The following is a 20,180-nucleotide window of genomic DNA, read 5'->3' as shown; positions in this document are numbered from 1 at the left end:
ACACTGACCTGTCTAATTGTCCATGGTCACTAACAGGGACTGGTGTGACACTGACTTGTCTAATTGTCCATGGTCACTAACAGGGACCGGTGTGACACTGACCTGTCTAATTGTCCATGGTCACTAACAGGGACCAGTGTGACACTGACCTGTCTAATTGTCCATGGTCACTGACCTGTCTAATTGTCCATGGTCACTAACAGGGACCGGTGTGACACTGACCTGTCTAATTGTCCATGGTCACTAACAGGGACCGGTGTGACACTGACCTGTCTAATTGTCCATGGTCACTAACAGGGACCAGTGTGACACTGACCTGTCTAATTGTCCATGGTCACTAACAGGGACCAGTGTGACACTGACCTGTCTAATTGTCCATGGTCACTAACAGGGACCGGTGTGACACTGACCTGTCTAATTGTCCATGGTCACTTACAGGGACCGGTGTGACACTGTCCTGTCTAATTGTCCATGGTCACTAACAGGGACCGGTGTGACACTGACCTGTCTAATTGTCCATGGTCACTAACAGGGACTAGTGTGACACTGACCTGTCTGATTGTCCATGGTCACTAACAGGGATCAGTGTGACACTGACCTGTCTAATTGTCCATGGTCACTAACAGGGACCAGTGTGACACTGACCTGTCTAATTGTCCATGGTCACTAACAGGGATCAGTGTGACACTGACCTGTCTAATTGTCCATGGTCACTAACAGGGACCGGTGTGACACTGACCTGTCTAATTGTCCATGGTCAGTAACAGGGACCGGTGTGACACTGACCTGTCTAATTGTCCATGGTCACTAACAGGGTCCGGTGTGACACTGACCTGTCTAATTGTCCATGGTCACTAACAGGGACCAGTGTGACACTGACCTGTCTAATTGTCCATGGTCACTAACAGGGACCGGTGTGACACTGACCTGTCTAATTGTCCATGGTCAGTAACAGGGACCGGTGTGACACTGACCTGTCTAATTGTCCATGGTCACTAACAGGGTCCGGTGTGACACTGACCTGTCTAATTGTCCATGGTCACTAACAGGGACCAGTGTGACACTGACCTGTCTAATTGTCCATGGTCACTAACAGGGACCGGTGTGACACTGACCTGTCTAATTGTCCATGGTCACTAACAGGGACCGGTGTGACACTGACCTGTCTCATTGTCCATGGTCACTAACAGGGACCGGTGTGACACTGACCTGTCTAATTGTCCATGGTCACTAACAGGGACCGGTGTGACACTGACCTGTCTAATTGTCCATGGTCACTAACAGGGACCAGTGTGACACTGACCTGTCTAATTGTCCATGGTCACTAACAGCTTCTCTAACAGGGACTGTTGTGACACTGACCTGTATAATTGTCCATGGTCAGTAACAGGGACCGGTGTGACACTGACCTGTCTCATTGTCCATGGTCACTAACAGGGACCAGTGTGACACTGACCTGTCTAATTGTCCATGGTCACTAACAGGGACCGGTGTGACACAATCCTGTCTAATTGTCCATGGTCACTAACAGGGACCGGTGTGACACTGACCTGTCTCATTGTCCATGGTCACTAACAGGGACCAGTGTGACACTGACTTGTCTAATTGTCCATGGTCACTAACAGGGACCGGTGTGACACTGACCTGTCTCATTGTCCATGGTCAGTAACAGGGTCCGGTGTGACACTGACCTGTCTAATTGTCCATGGTCACTAACAGGGACCGGTGTGACACTGACCTGTCTAATTGTCCATGGTCACTAACAGGGACCGGTGTGACACTGACCTGTCTAATTGTCCATGGTCACTAACAGGGACCAGTGTGACACTGACCTGTCTAATTGTCCATGGTCACTAACAGGGACCAGTGTGACACTGACCTGTCTAATTGTCCATGGTCACTAACAGGGACCAGTGTGACACTGACTTGTCTAATTGTCCATGGTCACTAACAGGGACCGGTGTGACACTGACCTGTCTCATTGTCCATGGTCAGTAACAGGGTCCGGTGTGACACTGACCTGTCTCATTGTCCATGGTCAGTAACAGGGTCCGGTGTGACACTGACCTGTCTAATTGTCCATGGTCACTAACAGGGACCGGTGTGACACTGACCTGTCTAATTGTCCATGGTCACTAACAGGGGCCGGTGTGACACTGACCTGTCTAATTGTCCATGGTCACTAACAGGGTCCGATGTGACACTGACCTGTCTAATTGTCCATGGTCACTAACAGGGACCGGTGTGACACTGACCTGTCTAATTGTCCATGGTCACTAACAGGGACCAGTGTGACACTGACCTGTCTAATTGTCCATGGTCACTAACAGGGGCCGGTGTGACACTGACCTGTCTAATTGTCCATGGTCAGTAACAGGGACCGGTGTGACACTGACCTGTCTAATTGTCCATGGTCAGTAACAGGGACCAGTGTGACACTGACCTGTCTAATTGTCCATGGTCACTAACAGGGACCGGTGTGACACTGACCTGTCTAATTGTCCATGGTCAGTAACAGGGTCCGGTGTGACACTGACCTGTCTAATTGTCCATGGTCACTAACAGGGTCCGATGTGACACTGACCTAATTGTCCATGGTCACTAACAGCTTCTCTAACAGGGACTGGTGTGACACTGACCTGTCTAATTGTCCATGGTCACTAACAGGGACTGGTGTGACACTGACCTGTCTCGTTGTCCATGGTCACTAACAGGGATCGGTGTGACACTGACCTGTCTCATTGTCCATGGTCACTAACAGGGACCGGTGTGACACTGACCTGTCTAATTGTCCATGGTCACTAACAGGGACCGGTGTGACACTGACCTGTCTAATTGTCCATGGTCACTAACAGGGACCGGTGTGACACTGACCTGTCTAATTGTCCATGGTCACTAACAGGGACCGGTGTGACACTGACCTGTCTAATTGTCCATGGTCACTAACAGCTTCTCTAACAGGGACCGGTGTGACACTGACCTGTCTAATTGTCCATGGTCACTAACAGGGACCGGTGTGACACTGACCTGTCTCATTGTCCATGGTCACTAACAGGGTCCGATGTGACACTGACCTGTCTAATTGTCCATGGTCACTAACAGCTTCTCCAACTGGGACTGGTGTGACACTGACCTGTCTAATTGTCCATGGTCACTAACAGGGTCCGGTGTGACACTGACCTGTCTAATTGTCCATGGTCACTAACAGGGTCCGATGTGACACTGACCTAATTGTCCATGGTCACTAACAGCTTCTCTAACAGGGACTGGTGTGACACTGACCTGTCTAATTGTCCATGGTCACTAACAGGGACTGGTGTGACACTGACCTGTCTCGTTGTCCATGGTCACTAACAGGGATCGGTGTGACACTGACCTGTCTCATTGTCCATGGTCACTAACAGGGACCGGTGTGACACTGACCTGTCTAATTGTCCATGGTCACTAACAGGGACCGGTGTGACACTGACCTGTCTAATTGTCCATGGTCACTAACAGGGACCGGTGTGACACTGACCTGTCTAATTGTCCATGGTCACTAACAGGGACCGGTGTGACACTGACCTGTCTAATTGTCCATGGTCACTAACAGCTTCTCTAACAGGGACCGGTGTGACACTGACCTGTCTAATTGTCCATGGTCACTAACAGGGACCGGTGTGACACTGACCTGTCTCATTGTCCATGGTCACTAACAGGGTCCGATGTGACACTGACCTGTCTAATTGTCCATGGTCACTAACAGCTTCTCCAACTGGGACTGGTGTGACACTGACCTGTCTAATTGTCCATGGTCACTAACAGGGACCGGTGTGACACTGACCTGTCTAATTGTCCATGGTCAGTAACAGGGACCGGTGTGACACTGACCTGTCTAATTGTCCATGGTCACTAACAGGGACCGGTGTGACACTGACCTGTCTAATTGTCCATGGTCACTAACAGGGACCGGTGTGACACTGACCTGTCTAATTGTCCATGGTCACTAACAGGGTCCGATGTGACACTGATCTGTCTAATTGTCCATGGTCACTAACAGCTTCTCTAACAGGGACTGGTGTGACACTGACCTGTCTAATTGTCCATGGTCACTAACAGGGACCGGTGTGACACTGACCTGTCTAATTGTCCATGGTCACTAACAGGGACCGGTGTGACACTGACCTGTCTAATTGTCCATGGTCACTAACAGGGACCGGTGTGACACTGACCTGTCTAATTGTCCATGGTCACTAACAGGGACCGGAGTGACACTGACCTGTCTAATTGTCCATGGTCAGTAACAGGGACCGGTGTGACACTGACCTGTCTAATTGTCCATGGTCAGTAACAGGGACCGGTGTGACACTGACCTGTCTAATTGTCCATGGTCACTAACAGCTTCTCTAACAGGGTCCGGTGTTTTTTTTCTGGTTTATCTTTTCATTCTTTTCCAAACAATCTTCCCCTGAAGTTCTGAAGACTGCAGCCAGTCCTTTGGTAATTATCTTCTGCTTGCCCTTGGCATCCAGAGGCCATTACATCATGAGCAGGTGACAGTAAGGGTCAGGCAATGTTGTTTTCACCCCGGTTGTACTGTGGCCGTCCTGCAGTGAGGTTGACGCACTTTGAGCTGAGAACTCAGACAATCCTTACTGCTTCCAGCAGGTGGTGTCCATTTTGTTCCTGGAGGTCATGACCTTCCTCCATATTGGTTTGCTGTGCATCGCCATGATTTCTCTTGGTCTCTTGTTCCATCCACTGTCTGTGTGCACACGCTGCCTTTGCCACTTCCTCTGCAACTTCCTGTCTATATATTCAGACAGTATTTTGCTCAGTTTATCGGCATGACGTAACTCACAAGCCAAGACCTTTTTAATATATCCTTCCTCCTGCTCAGACAGCACAAGATGTTTTTTAAACTTTCCTCGTATCTCAACGTTCCCACGGCACAGGATGTCCAGTGATCGAACCACAGAACATTACAGCACAGAAACAGGCCCTTTGGCTGTTCTTGGCTGTGCCGAACCATTTTTCTGCCTAGTCCCACTGACCTGCACCTGGGCCATATCCCTCCAAAACCCCTCTCATCCAGATACCTGTCCAAGTTTTCTTAAATGTTAAAAGTGAGCCCGCATTTACCACTTCATCTGGCAGCTCATTCCACACTCCCACCATTCTGTGTGAAGAAGCCCCCCCCCCCCCAATGTTCCCTTTAAACTTTTCCCCTTCACCCTTAACCCATGTGCTCTGGTTTTTCTCTCCTGGCCTCAGTGGAAAAAGCCTGCTTGCATTCACTCTATCTATACCCATCATAATTTTATACACCTCTATCAAATCACACCTCATTCTCCTACGCTCCAGGGAATAAAGTCCTAACTTATTCAACCTTTCTCTGTAACTCAGTTTCTCAAGTCCCGGCAACAACCTTGTAAACCTTCTCTGCACTCTTTCAACCTTATTAATATCCGTCCTGTAATTCAGTGACCAAATCTGCACACAATACTCCAAATTCGGCCTCACCAATGTCTTATACAACCTGACCATTACATTCCAACTCTTATACTCAATACTTTGATTTATAAAGGCCAATGTACCAAAAGCTCTCTTTACTGCCCTATCTACTTGTGACACCACTTTTAGGGAATTTTGTATCTGTATTCCCAGATCCCTCTGTTCTACTGCACTCCTCAGTGTCCTACCATTTACCTTGTATGTTCTACCTTGGTTTGACCTTCCAAAGTGCAATACTTCCCACTTGTTAATGATGGACAGTGTTAATGTGGGACTGCCCCCAGTGAGGGTCACTGGGATTGTGGACTATCTGTCAGTGAGGGTCAGTGAGTGTGTGGGACCGTCCCCCAGTGAGGGTCAGTGTGTGTGTGGGACCGTCCCCCAGTGAGGGTCAGTGTGTGTGTGGGACTGTCCCCCAGTGAGGGTCAGTGTGTGTGTGGGACTGTCCCCCAGTGAGGGTCAGTGTGTGTGTGTGTGGGACCGTCTCCCAGTGAGGGTCAGTGTGTGTGTGTGTGGGACCGTCCCCCAGTGAGGGTCAGTGTGTGTGTGGGACTGTCGGTCAGTGAGTGTCAGTGTGTGTGTGGGACCGTCCCCCAGTGAGGGTCAGTGTGTGTGTGGGACCGCCCCCCAGTGAGGGTCAGTGAGTGTGTGGGACCGCCCCCCAGTGAGGGTCAGTGAGTGTGTGGGACCGCCCCCCAGTGAGGGTCAGTGAGTGTGTGGGACCGTCCCCCAGTGAGGGTCAGTGTGTGTGTGGGACCGTCCCCCAGTGAGGGTCAGTGTGTGTGTGGGACTGTCTCCCAGTGAGGGTCAGTGTGTGTGTGGGACCGTCCCCCAGTGAGGCTCAGTGTGTGTGTGTGGGACCGTCCCCCAGTGAGGGTCAGTGTGTGTGTGGGACTGTCTCCCAGTGAGGGTCAGTGTGTGTGTGGGACTGTCCCCCAGTGAGGGTCAGTGTGTGTGGGACCGTCCCCCAGTGAGGGTCAGTGTGTGTGTGTGGGACCGTCCCCCAGTGAGGGTCAGTGTGTGTGTGTGGGACCGTCCCCCAGTGAGGGTCAGTGTGTGTGTGGGATTGTCCCCCAGTGAGGGTCAGTATATGTGTGTGGGATTGCCCCCAGTGAGTGTGTGGGACTGACCCCAGTGAGGGTCAGTGTGTGTGTGTGGGACCGTCCCCCAGTGAGGGTCAGTGAGTGTGAGGGACCGTCCCCCAGTGAGGGTCAGTGAGTGTGTGGGACCGTCCCCCAGTGAGGGTCAGTGTGTGTGTGTGTGGGACCGCCCCCAGTGAGGGTCAGTGAGTGTGTGGGACCGTCCCACAGTGAGGGTCAGTGTGTGTGTGGGACCGTCCCCCAGTGAGGGTCAGTGAGTGTGTGGGACCGTCCCCCAGTGAGGGTCAGTGTGTGTGTGTGTGGGACCGTCCCCCAGTGAGGGTCAGTGTGTGTGTGGGACTGTTGGTCAATGAGGGTCAGTGTGTGTGTGGGACCGTCCCACAGTGAGGGTCAGTGTGTGTGTGGGACTGTCGGTCAATGAGGGTCAGTGTGTGTGTGGGACCGTCCCACAGTGAGGGTCAGTGTGTGTGTGGGACTGTCGGTCAATGAGGGTCAGTGTGTGTGTGGGACCGTCCCACAGTGAGGGTCAGTGTGTGTGTGGGACCGTCCCCCAGTGAGGGTCAGTGTGTGTGTGGGACCGCCCCCCAGTGAGGGTCAGTACGTGTGTCTGGGTCTGTCGGTCAATGAGGGTCAGTGTGTGTGTGGGACCGTCCCACAGTGAGGGTCAGTGTGTGTGTGGGACTGTCCCCCAGTGAGGGTCAGTGTGTGTGTGTGGGACCCTCCCCCAGTGAGTGTCAGTGAGTGTGTGGGACCGTCCCCCAGTGAGGGTCAGTGTGTGTGTGGGACCATCCCCCAGTGAGGGTCAGTGTGTGTGTGGGACTGTCCCCCCAGTGAGGGTCAGTGATTGTGTGGGACCGTCCCCCAGTGAGGGTCAGTGTGTGTGTGGGACCGTCCGTCAGTGAGGGTCAGTGATGTGTGGGACCGTCCCCCAGTGAGGGTCAGTGTGTGTGTGTGGGACCGTCCCCCAGTGAGGGTCAGTGTGTGTGTGGGACTGTCCCCCCCAGTGAGGGTCAGTGTGTGTGTGGGACTGTCCCCCCAGTGAGGGTCAGTGAGTGTGTGTGTGGGACCGTCCCCCAGTGAGGGTCAGTGAGTGTGTGGGACCGTCCCCCAGTGAGGGTCAGTGTGTGTGTGGGACCGTCCCCCAGTGAGGGTCAGTGTGTGTGTGGGACTGTCCCCCAGTGAGGGTCAGTGAGTGTGTGGGACCGTCCCCCAGTGAGGGTCAGTGTGTGTGTGTGTGGGACCGTCCCCCAGTGAGGGTCAGTGAGTGTGTGGGACCGTCCCCCAGTGAGGGTCAGTGTGTGTGTGGGACCGTCCCCCAGTGAGGGTCAGTGAGTGTGTGGGACCGCCCCCCAGTGAGGGTCAGTGAGTGTGTGGGACCGTCCCCCAGTGAGGGTCAGTGAGTGTGTGGGACCGCCCCCCAGTGAGGTCATTGAGTGTGTGGGACCGTCCCCCAGTGAGGGTCAGTGTGTGGGTGTGGGACCGTCCCCCAGTGAGGGTCAGTGTGTGTGTGTGTGTGTGTGGGACCGTCCCCCAGTGAGGGTCAGTGTGTGGGTGTGGGACCGTCCCCCAGTGAGGGTCAGTGAGTGTGTGGGACCGCCCCCCAGTGAGGTCAGTGAGTGTGTGGGACCGTCCCCCAGTGAGGGTCAGTGTGTGTGTGTGGGACCGTCCCTCAGTGAGGGTCAGTGTGTGTGTGTGTGGGACCGTCCCCCAGTGAGGGTCAGTGAGTGTGTGGGACCGTCCCCCAGTGAGGGTCAGTGTGTGTGTGGGACCGTCCCCCAGTGAGGGTCAGTGAGTGTGTGGGACCGTCCCCCAGTGAGGGTCAGTGTGTGTCTGGGACTGCCCCCAGTGAGGGTCAGTACGTGTGTGGGACTGTCGGTCAGTGAGGGTCAGTGTGTGTGTGGGACCGTCCCCCAGTGAGGGTCAGTGAGTGTGTGGGACCGTCCCCCAGTGAGGGTCAGTGTGTGTGTGGGACTGCCCCCAGTGAGGGTCAGTACGTGTGTGGGACTGTCGGTCAGTGAGGGTCAGTGTGTGTGTGGGACTGTCCCCCAGTGAGGGTCAGTGTGTGTGTGTGGGACTGTCCCCCAGTGAGGGTCAGTACGTGTGTGGGACTGTCGGTCAATGAGGGTCAGTGAGTGTGTGGGACGGCCCCCAGTGAGGGTCAGTACGTGTGTGGGACTGTCGGTCAGTGAGGGTCAGTGTGTGTGTGGGACTGTCGGTCAATGAGGGTCAGTGTGTGTGTGTGTGGGACTGTCCCCCAGTGAGGGTCGGTGTGTGTGTGTGGGACCGTCCCCCAGTGAGGGTCAGTGTGTGTGTGTGGGACTGTCCCCCAGTGAGGGTCAGTGAGTGTGTGGGACCGTCCCCCAGTGAGGGTCAGTGTGTGTGTGGGACTGTCTCCCAGTGAGGGTCAGTGTTTGTGTGGGACCGTACCACAGTGAGGGTCAGTGAGTGTGTGGGACCGTCCCCCAGTGAGGGTCAGTGTGTGTGTGGGACTGTCCCCCAGTGAGGGTCAGTGAGTGTGTGGGACCGTCCCCCAGTGAGGGTCAGTGAGTGTGTGGGACCGTCTCACAGTGAGGGCCAGTGTGTGTGTGGGACTGTCGGTCAGTGATTGTCAGTGTGTGTGTGGGACCGTCTCCCAGTGAGGGTCAGTGTGTGTGTGGGACCGTCCCCCTGTGAGGGTCAGTGTGTGTGTGTGTGGGACTGTCCCCCAGTGAGGGTCAGTGTGTGTGTGTGTGTGTGGGACTGTCGGTCAATGAGGGTCAGTGTGTGTGTGGGACTGTCCCCCAGTGAGGGTCAGTGAGTGTGTGGGACTGTCCCCCAGTGAGGGTCTGTGTGTGTGTGGGACTGTCCCCCAGTGAGGGTCAGTGGGTGTGTGGGACTGTCCCCCAGTGAGGGTCAGTGAGTGTGTGGGACTGTCCCCCAGTGAGGGTCTGTGTGTGTGTGGGACTGTCCCCCAGTGAGGGTCAGTGAGTGTGTGGGACCGTCCCCCAGTGAGGCTCAGTGTGTGTGTGGGACCGTCCCCCAGTGAGGCTCAGTGTGTGTGTGGGACCGTCCCCCAGTGAGGGTCAGTGTGTTCGTATGGGATTTCCCCCAGTGAGGGTCAGTGTGTGTGTGGGACCGTCCCACAGTGAGGGTCAGTGTGTGTGTGGGACCGTCCCCCAGTGAGGGTCAGTGAGTGTGTGTGACCGTCCCCCAGTGAGGGTCAGTGAGTGTGTGGGACCGTCCCCCAGTGAGGGTCAGTGAGTGTGTGGGACTGTCCCCCAGTGAGGGTCAGTGTGTGTGTGTGTGGGACTGTCTCCCAGTGAGGGTCAGTGTGTGTGTGTGTGGGACCGTCCCCCAGTGAGGATCAGTGTGTGTGTGGGACTGTCGGTCAATGAGGGTCAGTGTGTGTGTGGGACCGTCCCACAGTGAGGGTCAGTGTGTGTGTGGGACTGTCGGTCAATGAGGGTCAGTGTGTGTGTGGGACCGTCCCCCAGTGAGGGTCAGTGAGTGTGTGGGACCGTCCCCCAGTGAGGGTCAGTGAGTGTGTGGGACTGTCCCCCAGTGAGGGTCAGTGTGTGTGTGTGTGGGACCGTCCCCCAGTGAGGATCAGTGTGTGTGTGGGACTGTCGGTCAATGAGGGTCAGTGTGTGTGTGGGACTGTCCCCCAGTGAGGGTCAGTGAGTGTGTGGGACTGTCCCCCAGTGAGGGTCAGTGTGTGTGTGTGTGGGACCGTCCCCCAGTGAGGGTCAGTGTGTGTGTGGGACTGTCGGTCAATGAGGGTCAGTGTGTGTGTGGGACCGTCCCACAGTGAGGGTCAGTGTGTGTGTGGGACCGTCCCCCAGTGAGGGTCAGTGTGTGTGTGGGACCGCCCCCCAGTGAGGGTCAGTACGTGTGTCTGGGTCTGTCGGTCAATGAGGGTCAGTGTGTGTGTGGGACCGTCCCACAGTGAGGGTCAGTGTGTGTGTGGGACTGTCCCCCAGTGAGGGTCAGTGTGTGTGTGTGGGACCCTCCCCCAGTGAGTGTCAGTGAGTGTGTGGGACCGTCCCCCAGTGAGGGTCAGTGTGTGTGTGGGACCATCCCCCAGTGAGGGTCAGTGTGTGTGTGGGACTGTCCCCCCAGTGAGGGTCAGTGATTGTGTGGGACCGTCCCCCAGTGAGGGTCAGTGTGTGTGTGGGACCGTCCGTCAGTGAGGGTCAGTGATGTGTGGGATCGTCCCCCAGAGAGGGTCAGTGTGAGTGTGTGGGACCGTCCCCCAGTGAGGGTCAGTGTGTGTGTGTGGGACCGTCCCCCAGTGAGGGTCAGTGTGTGTGTGGGACTGTCCCCCCAGTGAGGGTCAGTGTGTGTGTGGGACTGTCCCCCCAGTGAGGGTCAGTGAGTGTGTGTGTGGGACCGTCCCCCAGTGAGGGTCAGTGAGTGTGTGGGACCGTCCCCCAGTGAGGGTCAGTGTGTGTGTGGGACCGTCCCCCAGTGAGGGTCAGTGTGTGTGTGTGTGGGACCGTCCCCCAGTGAGGGTCAGTGAGTGTGTGGGACCGTCCCCCAGTGAGGGTCAGTGTGTGTGTGGGACCGTCCCCCAGTGAGGGTCAGTGAGTGTGTGGGACCGTCCCCCAGTGAGGGTCAGAGTGTGTGTGTGGGACCGCCCCCCAGTGAGGGTCAGTGAGTGTGTGGGACCGTCCCCCAGTGAGGGTCAGTGTGTGGGTGTGGGACCGTCCCCCAGTGAGGGTCAGTGTGTGTGTGTGTGGGACCATCCCCCAGTGAGGGTCAGTGAGTGTGTGGGACCGTCCCCCAGTGAGGGTCAGTGTGTGTGTGTGTGGGACCGTCCCCCAGTGAGGGTCAGTGAGTGTGTGGGACCATCCCCCAGTGAGGGTCAGTGTGTGTGTGGGACCGTCCCCCAGTGAGGGTCAGTGAGTGTGTGGGACCGTCCCCCAGTGAGGGTCAGTGTGTGTGTGGGACTGCCCCCAGTGAGGGTCAGTACGTGTGTGGGACTGTCGGTCAGTGAGGGTCAGTGTGTGTGTGGGACCGTCCCCCAGTGAGGGTCAGTGAGTGTGTGGGACCGTCCCCCAGTGAGGGTCAGTGTGTGTGTGGGACTGCCCCCAGTGAGGGTCAGTGAGTGTGTGGGACCGTCCCCCAGTGAGGGTCAGTGTGTGTGTGGGACTGTCCCCCAGTGAGGGTCAGTGTGTGTGTGTGGGACTGTCCCCCAGTGAGGGTCAGTACGTGTGTGGGACTGTCGGTCAATGAGGGTCAGTGAGTGTGTGGGACCGCCCCCAGTGAGGGTCAGTACGTGTGTGGGACTGTCGGTCAGTGAGGGTCAGTGTGTGTGTGGGACTGTCGGTCAATGAGGGTCAGTGTGTGTGTGTGTGGGACTGTCCCCCAGTGAGGGTCGGTGTGTGTGTGTGGGACCGTCCCCCAGTGAGGGTCGGTGTGTGTGTGTGGGACCGTCCCCCAGTGAGGGTCAGTGTGTGTGTGTGGGACCGTCCCCCAGTGAGGGTCAGTGTGTGTGTGTGGGACTGTCCCCCACTGAGGGTCAGTGAGTGTGTGGGACCGTCCCCCAGTGAGGGTCAGTGTGTGTGTGGGAGTGTCTCCCAGTGAGGGTCAGTGTTTGTGTGGGACCGTACCACAGTGAGGGTCAGTGAGTGTGTGGGACCGTCTCACAGTGAGGGCCAGTGTGTGTGTGGGACTGTCCAGGTCAGTGATTGTCAGTGTGTGTGTGGGACCGTCTCCCAGTGAGGGTCAGTGTGTGTGTGTATGTGGGACTGTCGGTCAATGAGGGTCAGTGTGTGTGTGGGACTGTCCCCCAGTGAGGGTCAGTGAGTGTGTGGGACTGTCCCCCAGTGAGGGTCTGTGTGTGTGTGGGACTGTCCCCCAGTGAGGGTCAGTGAGTGTGTGGGACTGTCCCCCAGTGAGGGTCAGTGAGTGTGTGGGACCGTCCCCCAGTGAGGGTCAGTGTGTGTGTGGGACCGTCCCCCAGTGAGGGTCAGTGTGTGTGTGTGGGACCATCCCCCAGTGAGGGTCAGTGAGTGTGTGGGACCGTCCCCCAGTGAGGGTCAGTGTGTGTGTGTGGGACCATCCCCCAGTGAGGGTCAGTGAGTGTGTGGGACCGTCCCCCAGTGAGGGTCAGTGTGTGTGTGTGGGACCATCCCCCAGTGAGGGTCAGTGTGTGTGTGTGGGACCATCCCCCAGTGAGGGTCAGTGTGTGTGTGTGGGACCATCCCCCAGAGAGGGTCAGTGTGTGTGTGTGGGACCGTCCCCCAGTGAGGCTCAGTGTGTGTGTGGGACCGTCCCACAGTGAGGGTCAGTGTGTGTGTGTGGGACCGTCCCCCAGTGAGGGTCAGTGTGTGTGTGGGACCGTCCCCCAGTGAGGGTCAGTGTGTGTGTGGGACGTCCCCCAGTGAGGGTCAGTGAGTGTGTGGGACCGTCCCCCAGTGAGGGTCAGTGAGTGTGTGGGACCGTCCCCCAGTGAGGGTCAGTGTGTGTGTGGGACCGTCCCCCAGTGAGGGTCAGTGTGTGTGTGGGACTGCCCCCAGTGAGGGTCAGTGTGTGTGTGGGACTGTCCCCCAGTGAGGGTCAGTGTGTTCATATGGGATTGCCCCCAGTGAGGGTCAGTGTGTGTGTGGGACTGTCCCCCAGTGAGGGTCAGTGTGTTCGTATGGGATTGCCCCCCAGTGAGGGTCAGTGTGTGTGTGTCGGACTGTTCCTCATTCGGTGTTAGTGTGTGTGGGCCTCCGTGAGGACGGGTTTGTGTAGGACTGCACCCCATTGATGGTCAGTGTGTGTGCTAATGCCCCCAGTGAGGGTCAGTGTATGTCTGGGACTGTATCCTAGTGACCGTTAGTGTTTGCGGTTGGGACTCAGTATGGAAGGGTTTTGAGTGAACAAACTCCATCACACATGCCAGTGATAATTCTGCTTCGGAATCTAAGCTGTAACATTACTTCACAGCTCTTGAACTCAATCCCACAACTGATAAAGTCCAACACACCATACGCCTTCTTAACGACACTGTCAACCTGTGCAGCAGTTTTGAGTGTCCTATCAACACGGACCCCAAGATCTCTCAGATCCTCCACAATGCCAAGAGATTCACCATTTAATATTATATTCTGTCTTCAAATTTAACCTACCAAAATGAGCCACTTTGCACTTATCTGGGTTCAACTCCATCTGCCACTTCTCAGCCCAGTTCTGCATCCTATTAATGTCAAGTGTAACCTGATAACCCTCCAGACTATTTACAACACCTCCAACTTTGGTGTCATCAAAAAAACTTACTAACCCACCCTTCTACTTCCTCATCCAAATCATTAATAAAAATCACAAAGATGAGAGGTCCCAGAACAGATCCCTGAGGCACTGACCTCCATGAGAATACGCATCATCTACAAGCCAATTTTGGGTCCACACAGCAAGGTCTCCTTGGATCCCATGTCTCATTACTTTCTGAAGGAGACTTGCATCGGGAAGTTTATCAAATGCCTTACTGAAATCCATAATCACTACATCCACTGCTCTACCTTCATCAATGTGTTTTGTTACATACTCAAAGAATTCAATCAGGCTCGGAAGGCACTACCTGCCCTTGACAAAGCCAAGCTGACTATCCCTAATCAGATTATGTCTCTCCAAATGTTCATAAATCCTGCCTCTCAGGATCTTCTCCAACAACTTGCCCACTACGGAAGTAAAACTCGCAGGTATGGTGTTGTGGCCATCACAGGTGTCCCCCAGTGAAGCTGTGTTTTTGTGGCACCGTCCGTCAATGAGGGTCATTGGTCACTGTGGTACAGTCCCACTCTCACTGACCCATTGTCGTTCAGACAAAAATGAGATCCCTTGCATTCTTGGTATTTTATTGTGAAGAGAGGAACTGAAGGGTCGGCCCCAGACAGGAGCCGGGCCTCATGGGATGCTGCCCCTGTAAACCCCGGGACGTCCCTGCCCCCCATGTTGGCAGGAAGTTTGTCCAGCTGCTGCCCCTGAGCAGCTGGAATGGCGAAGCATCTATGATGGACTGGTGAGCAGCACCTCTAGGAAGCCAGTCACACTGAGGCAGCGACTGCACTCTCTGAACAACGGTGGTCACCACCAGGAGGGGCAGTAGGGGTAGAAAGGATGTGTGGGAGCCCCTGTGACTCTCCCCTCGCTTTGGGTCATGTTGGGGTGGGAGGACAGACCTCAGGAGGACACATCACAGCTTTCCTCCTGAAGGAAGAATCGGGAAGCAGGTAGAGCGATCGGGTTCTGGTATTGAATTGTAATCAGAGTTGGCATGTTCTTCTGTGGCACTTCACCAGATTGGCAAATGATACATGGCCTTCCAGGAGCCAGGGGCAGGGATATGTGACAGTCTAGAGGGGCCCGGATCAGCCGCTGGCTATGTGAGTACGAAGGCACGGGTAGAAAATGGGATGAGATAGACGTGAACTTATGGAGTTGGAAGCTAAACTAAAAGCAGGACCCAGAAGGTTGTATATTAGGATGACCAGCCGTGCCACAGCAGGGAGGGATTGAGTTTCCCAGTACCTGGGGACAGTGAGACTTGTACAAGGAGGAGGAGTTGTACCTGGACAAGACCAGAGCCATTGCCCGGTGCCGGTTGGGAAAATGTAAAGGGGAATGGCAGCGGGATGGGGACAGAGCAAGAATTCCGAGCAGGAAACAAAGATAGAGACAATGACGAAACTGGAAAAAAGGGATGGAGGGCAAGTGAGATCACGGGCGAGGGGCAAACTGTAAAATAACGCTAAGCTGACGGAATATTAAAGGAGCTAGCTCAGAGGCATTGTGTCTTAGAGAGTCAATCAGACTGATCTCCATGATTTGGAATTAGGGAATTAAATATTTACATAATAGACTGGAGATCTGGAATAAAGAGCTGGAGGAATTCGTCAAGCATCTTTTGACAGGTGACATTTTGAATCAAGACCCTTCATCAAACTGGCTCCAAGTCTGGTGTGGAAATAAAATTTCCCCAATCGGAATGCAAAGATCTCATGGAAACTTACAAACTTCTGTAGGAATGGGCAGATTGGATACAAGAAGATGTTCTTGTGGGCTGGGGAATTCAGAGCAGGGATCCCACTGTAAGGATAGGGGGAAAGACATGTGGGATTGAGATGAGAGAAGAATGCTTCTCCAAGGAAGGTGGTAAATTTGCAGAATTCCCCACCACAAAGAGAAGTTGAAGCTGGAAGGATGAAGGAATGAGGAAAGAAGCTGGAACGGGATGGTAACATTGAATGGAGGAAAGGTCTCCTCTGCTATTTCCCTGAGATCTCACCCAGAGGCCGTGTGGAACCTGGAACTCACGGCCTGAAGGGGTGGCAGAGGAGGACAGACTTACTAACATGACAATCTGAGTACTGTACCAAGACAAACTCTGTGTTTGCTTCAATTGCTGGCAAATAGAATTTGTAAAGTTGAGTATTTGACCATAAGCCTGGATGTCGAGCTAAAGGACCTGTCTCTTCGGCTCTGGGAGCTGCCCCATTCTTCACATGATATCGCTGGGTATGACATTGCTGCTGGTGTGACTGTCTTGGAACAGTTAATGTTTCCTTGGTGGGCTGTTCTTTCTCACTTCCTGTCTGCTCAGGGCTGGTACGCTTGAGGTTCAGTGTCGCCACGGTGATCGGACTGACTCAGTGCTGGGGTCTCTTCACATGGAGTCTGTCAGCAGCACCATCCTGACATTGTTGGTGACGAGCACAATCCTACAGCTGGGCTCTCTATTGCCGGGTAAGTTCCTCCGTGTAATCCCAAGGCTAGTGGACAGGGCACGGGATGTGTTTGAAGGTCCCAGCCTGCGAATTCAGCCGTTTTTACTGCGGCCCAGACTATTCTCAGAATTGGAGGCTGTTCAGCCCGTTCACCAGACTCCCCAGCCCCTTCTCCTGATGATGAATCCAATCTAGATGTTAATGATAACTCCTAGTGCCCCATAATGTGCAGAGATGAAGTGAGTGTGTGGCAGGAGGGATGGTGTTTGGCAGGGAGAGCTTCAGATATCTGAGAATTGGAACATCAGGAGTCAGAGACGACTTGAATGGGGTCACTTCAGCAGGACTGGGATCAGTATCTTCACAGGGTGTGTAAGGATCAGTTCCTTTACAGGGTTTGCTGGTGTAATTGCAGAGGGTTTGAAGTCGCTCCACAATGGATGAAACACGTCAGGCAAAGCGGGAAGGAGAAGTTAGAAAAATAGGTGAAAGAAATTAAAGCAGAAATGAAGGAATTAAAGAACAGAAAAATGTAAAAATAATAGATTAAATGTGTTGTGTTTGCTTTTAAGGTAACTCATTAATTGCACGATAGGGGAATGAGTACGATATAATTGCTACTGGTGAAACATGGCTACAGGGCGCGCAAAGCTGCAATCTAAGGCATTTAGAAAGGAGCGGCAACAAAGAGGGTCAGACGGAATAATAATCGGGGTCAGATGGAATAATAATCAGGGTGAGAGGGAATTATAATCAGGGTGAGAAAGGATCTTGGCTTGACAGATCATGATGTAGAATTCAAATCGACTGTATTTGTGTCGAGTAAAGAAATAGAAAAGGGCTGAAAATCGTGTTTGCCGTTCTTCATGGGTCTTCAAATAGTTGTGGTGATAGTTAGCATGGCATAAATCAGGGAACTCGATAGGTGTGTGACTGGGCTGATGAGGTCGTCAGGGATTCTTCGCTCCACAAAGACTAGAGAAACGTGAGCAAAGATGGAGGATGAATGGTGGTACACACAATGATCTACTGATCTGTACATCCAGGAGTGAACAAGGCAGGGAACAATGTGATGCAATGTGTTATTGAAAGCTCCATGCACAGTCAGTATCTTAAACCTAAACAGAGACAAATGTTGAAGTACGAGAGGAGACTCGATTGCCGTAGTTTGGGAGAACACATTGAAAGGGACAGCAGTCAACCCAGTTGAAGGAACTTCGAGCGTTCAATAATAGCATTTAGCATTTTAAATACAAATGTTGCAAAATTATATATTCCTTTCAACCCAAGAGGAAAAAACTACTAATCTGTGGCTGTCTAGAGAAATTAAAGATAATGTTAAATTACAGGAAGAGACTTGCGAAGTTGCCCAAAATAGCAGTAACTCAAGTGGTGGAAGCACGGTAGAACTCATCAAAGGAGAATCTTGAAATTGATTTAAAAAAAGCAAGATAAAACCGAATTTCAGCAGACTGATGAAAACATGAAAATAGATAGTAAGAACTGGGTCTGGAGTTATGGAGAGAACGGTGAAGGGTCTGGGGTTATGGAGAGAACGGTGAAGGGACTGGGGTTATGGAGAGAACGGTGAGGATACTGGGGTTATGGAGAGAATGGTGAAGGGTCTGGGGTTATGGAGAGAACGGTGAAGGGACTGGGGTTATGGAGAGAATGGTGAAGGGACTGGGGTTATGGAGAGAATGGTGAAGGGTCTGGGGTTATGGAGAGAACGGTGAAGGGACTGGGGTTATGGAGAGAACGGTGAAGGGACTGGGGTTATGGAGAGAATGGTGAAGGGACTGAGGTTATGGAGAGAACGGTGAGGGGACTGGGGTTATGGAGAGAACGGTGAAGGGACTGGGGTTATGGAGAGAATGGTGAAGGGTCTGGGGTTATGGAGAGAACGGTGAAGGGACTGGGGTTATGGAGAGAACGGTGAAGGGACTGGGGTTATGGAGAGAATGGTGAAGGGACTGAGGTTATGGAGAGAACGGTGAGGGGACTGGGGTTATGGAGAGAACGGTGAAGGGACTGTGGTTATGGAGAGAACGGTGAAGGGTCTGGGGTTATGGAGAGAACGGTGAAGGGACTGGGGTTATGGAGAGAATGGTGGTGGGACTGGGGTTATGGAGAGAACGTGGGACTGGGGTTATGGAGAGAACGGTGAGGGTCTGGGGTTATGGAGAGAATGGTGGTGGGACTGGGGTTATGGAGAGAACGGTGATGGGACGGGTTATGGAGAGAACGGTGAGGGTCTGGGGTTATGGAGAGAATGCTGGTGGGACTGGGGTTATGGAGAGAATGGTGAGGGTACTGGGGTTATGGAGAGAATGTTGAAGGGACTGGGGTTATGGAGAGAACGGTGAGGGGACTGGGGATACGGAGAGAACGGTGAGGGGACTGGGGTTATGGAGAGAATGGTGAGGGGACTGGGGTTATGGAGAGAACGGTGAGGGGTCTGGGGTTATGGAGAGAACTGTGAAGGATCAGGGGTTATGGAGAGAATGGTGAGGGGACTGGGGTTATGGAGAGAACGGTGAGGGGACTGGGGTTATGGACAGAACGGTGAAGGGACTGGGGTTATGGACAGAACGGTGAAGGGACTGGGGTTATGGAGAGAACGGTGAGGGGTCTGGGTTATGGAGAGAATGGGGAAAGGTCTGGGGTTATGGAGAGAACGGTGAGGGACTGGGGTTATGAGAAGAACAGTGAGGGACTGGGGTTATGGAGAGAATGGTGAGGGGTCTGGGGTTATGGAGAGAATGGTGAGGGGACTGGGGTTATGGAGAGAATGGTGAGGGACTGGGGTTATGGAGAGAACGGTGAGGGTCTGGGGTTATGGAGAGAACGGTGAGGGTCTGGGGTGTTGGAAGAACGGGGAAGGGACTGGGGTGTTGGAAGAACGGGGAAGGGACTGAAGTTATCGAGTGAACTATGAGGGGTCTGGGTTGCCGAGGTCTAAGAGCCTGCATATATTGGGGAGGTGAAGGCCCTGGTACTGAGCTGGACCCCATGGTGGGCTTTGACCTGTGAGTCCGTTTCCCCATGTTATCTCCATGGGACAGGGGTTCGAGCAGTCCAGTATCGGCTGGCCACGCTGGCTGGTGGCTGCTCGATGTTTCTCCGGTAGTGCTGTGTAGGGGGTGAGCTTCCCCTTCTGCTGACACACTGCATCGTGCTTGCAGAACTTGCAATTTGCTGACATCCTGATCTGTTCTTTGTAGGAGAGATACTCCCTACACAACATGGGATGCAGAGCGTGCCCCAGGGGAGATGTCTGTGGCCCCTGCTCCCTCCATCCCAGCGCTGCAGTCCTGAGACACCAATTCCCCTCCCTTCCCTCCCAGCAACCCCCATCCTTCTCTACCCCAGAGCACCGGGACCTGAGCCACCAGGTCTCTTCCCTTCCCTCCCTACAATGCCCTTCCTTCTCTGCCCCAGAGTACCAGGCCCTGCCACCATCTTCTCTCCCATCCCCAACACCAGGACACATTCTCCCTTCCCCTCCCACACTCCCCTTTCTCTCCGGCTCCTCCATTACATCACTTCACTCCCTCTTGATCTCTCCCTGTGCCTCAGTGGTGTAATGGAAAGGGTCAGAAGGGGCTAGCAGGGAGCTGTTGGGCTGAATGGCCTGTACAATGGCGTCAAGGCCTAGCTCGCCTCAGCCTCTCACTGGGTCCAACAACAGGTGCTGAGTGAGCTTGCGGCTTGGTCTGCATCGTTGACGAATGCAGCGGAAACTGTCCCCTCCCCCACCGTGCTGTTTTCCTGAGCTCTGATAGCATCTCATGGTCTCTGTGATGTGCGCGCGATTTCCGCTCTCACCCACCTTCGCCCAGGAGCTCGGTGCTGGTTACAGACACCCCACTCGTGATTGGCCCCACTCCTGGTC

General features: G+C 54.1%; 2 protein-coding genes across 2 annotated transcripts in view; both read left to right on the top strand.

Moving 5' to 3' along the window:
- Positions 1 to 20,180, top strand: part of LOC140728837 (receptor-type tyrosine-protein phosphatase kappa-like) — a 740,427-nt gene that overhangs the window by 366,949 nt on the left and 353,298 nt on the right. The gene's annotated exons all lie outside the window — the stretch shown is intronic.
- The window catches only part of LOC140728785 (uncharacterized), a 219,950-nt gene that overhangs the window by 96,112 nt on the left and 103,658 nt on the right, over positions 1 to 20,180 (top strand). The window contains exon 9 of the mRNA XM_073047742.1: positions 16,162 to 16,304. Coding sequence (XP_072903843.1) covers positions 16,162 to 16,304 — 143 coding nt within the window. The remainder of the gene's footprint in view (positions 1 to 16,161; positions 16,305 to 20,180) is intronic.

Source organism: Hemitrygon akajei, chromosome 6, assembly GCF_048418815.1.
Source record: "Hemitrygon akajei chromosome 6, sHemAka1.3, whole genome shotgun sequence".
NCBI lineage: Eukaryota > Metazoa > Chordata > Chondrichthyes > Myliobatiformes > Dasyatidae > Hemitrygon > Hemitrygon akajei.
Note: the sequence above shows the minus strand (reverse complement) of the source record. Positions and strands in the feature narration are given on the sequence as shown.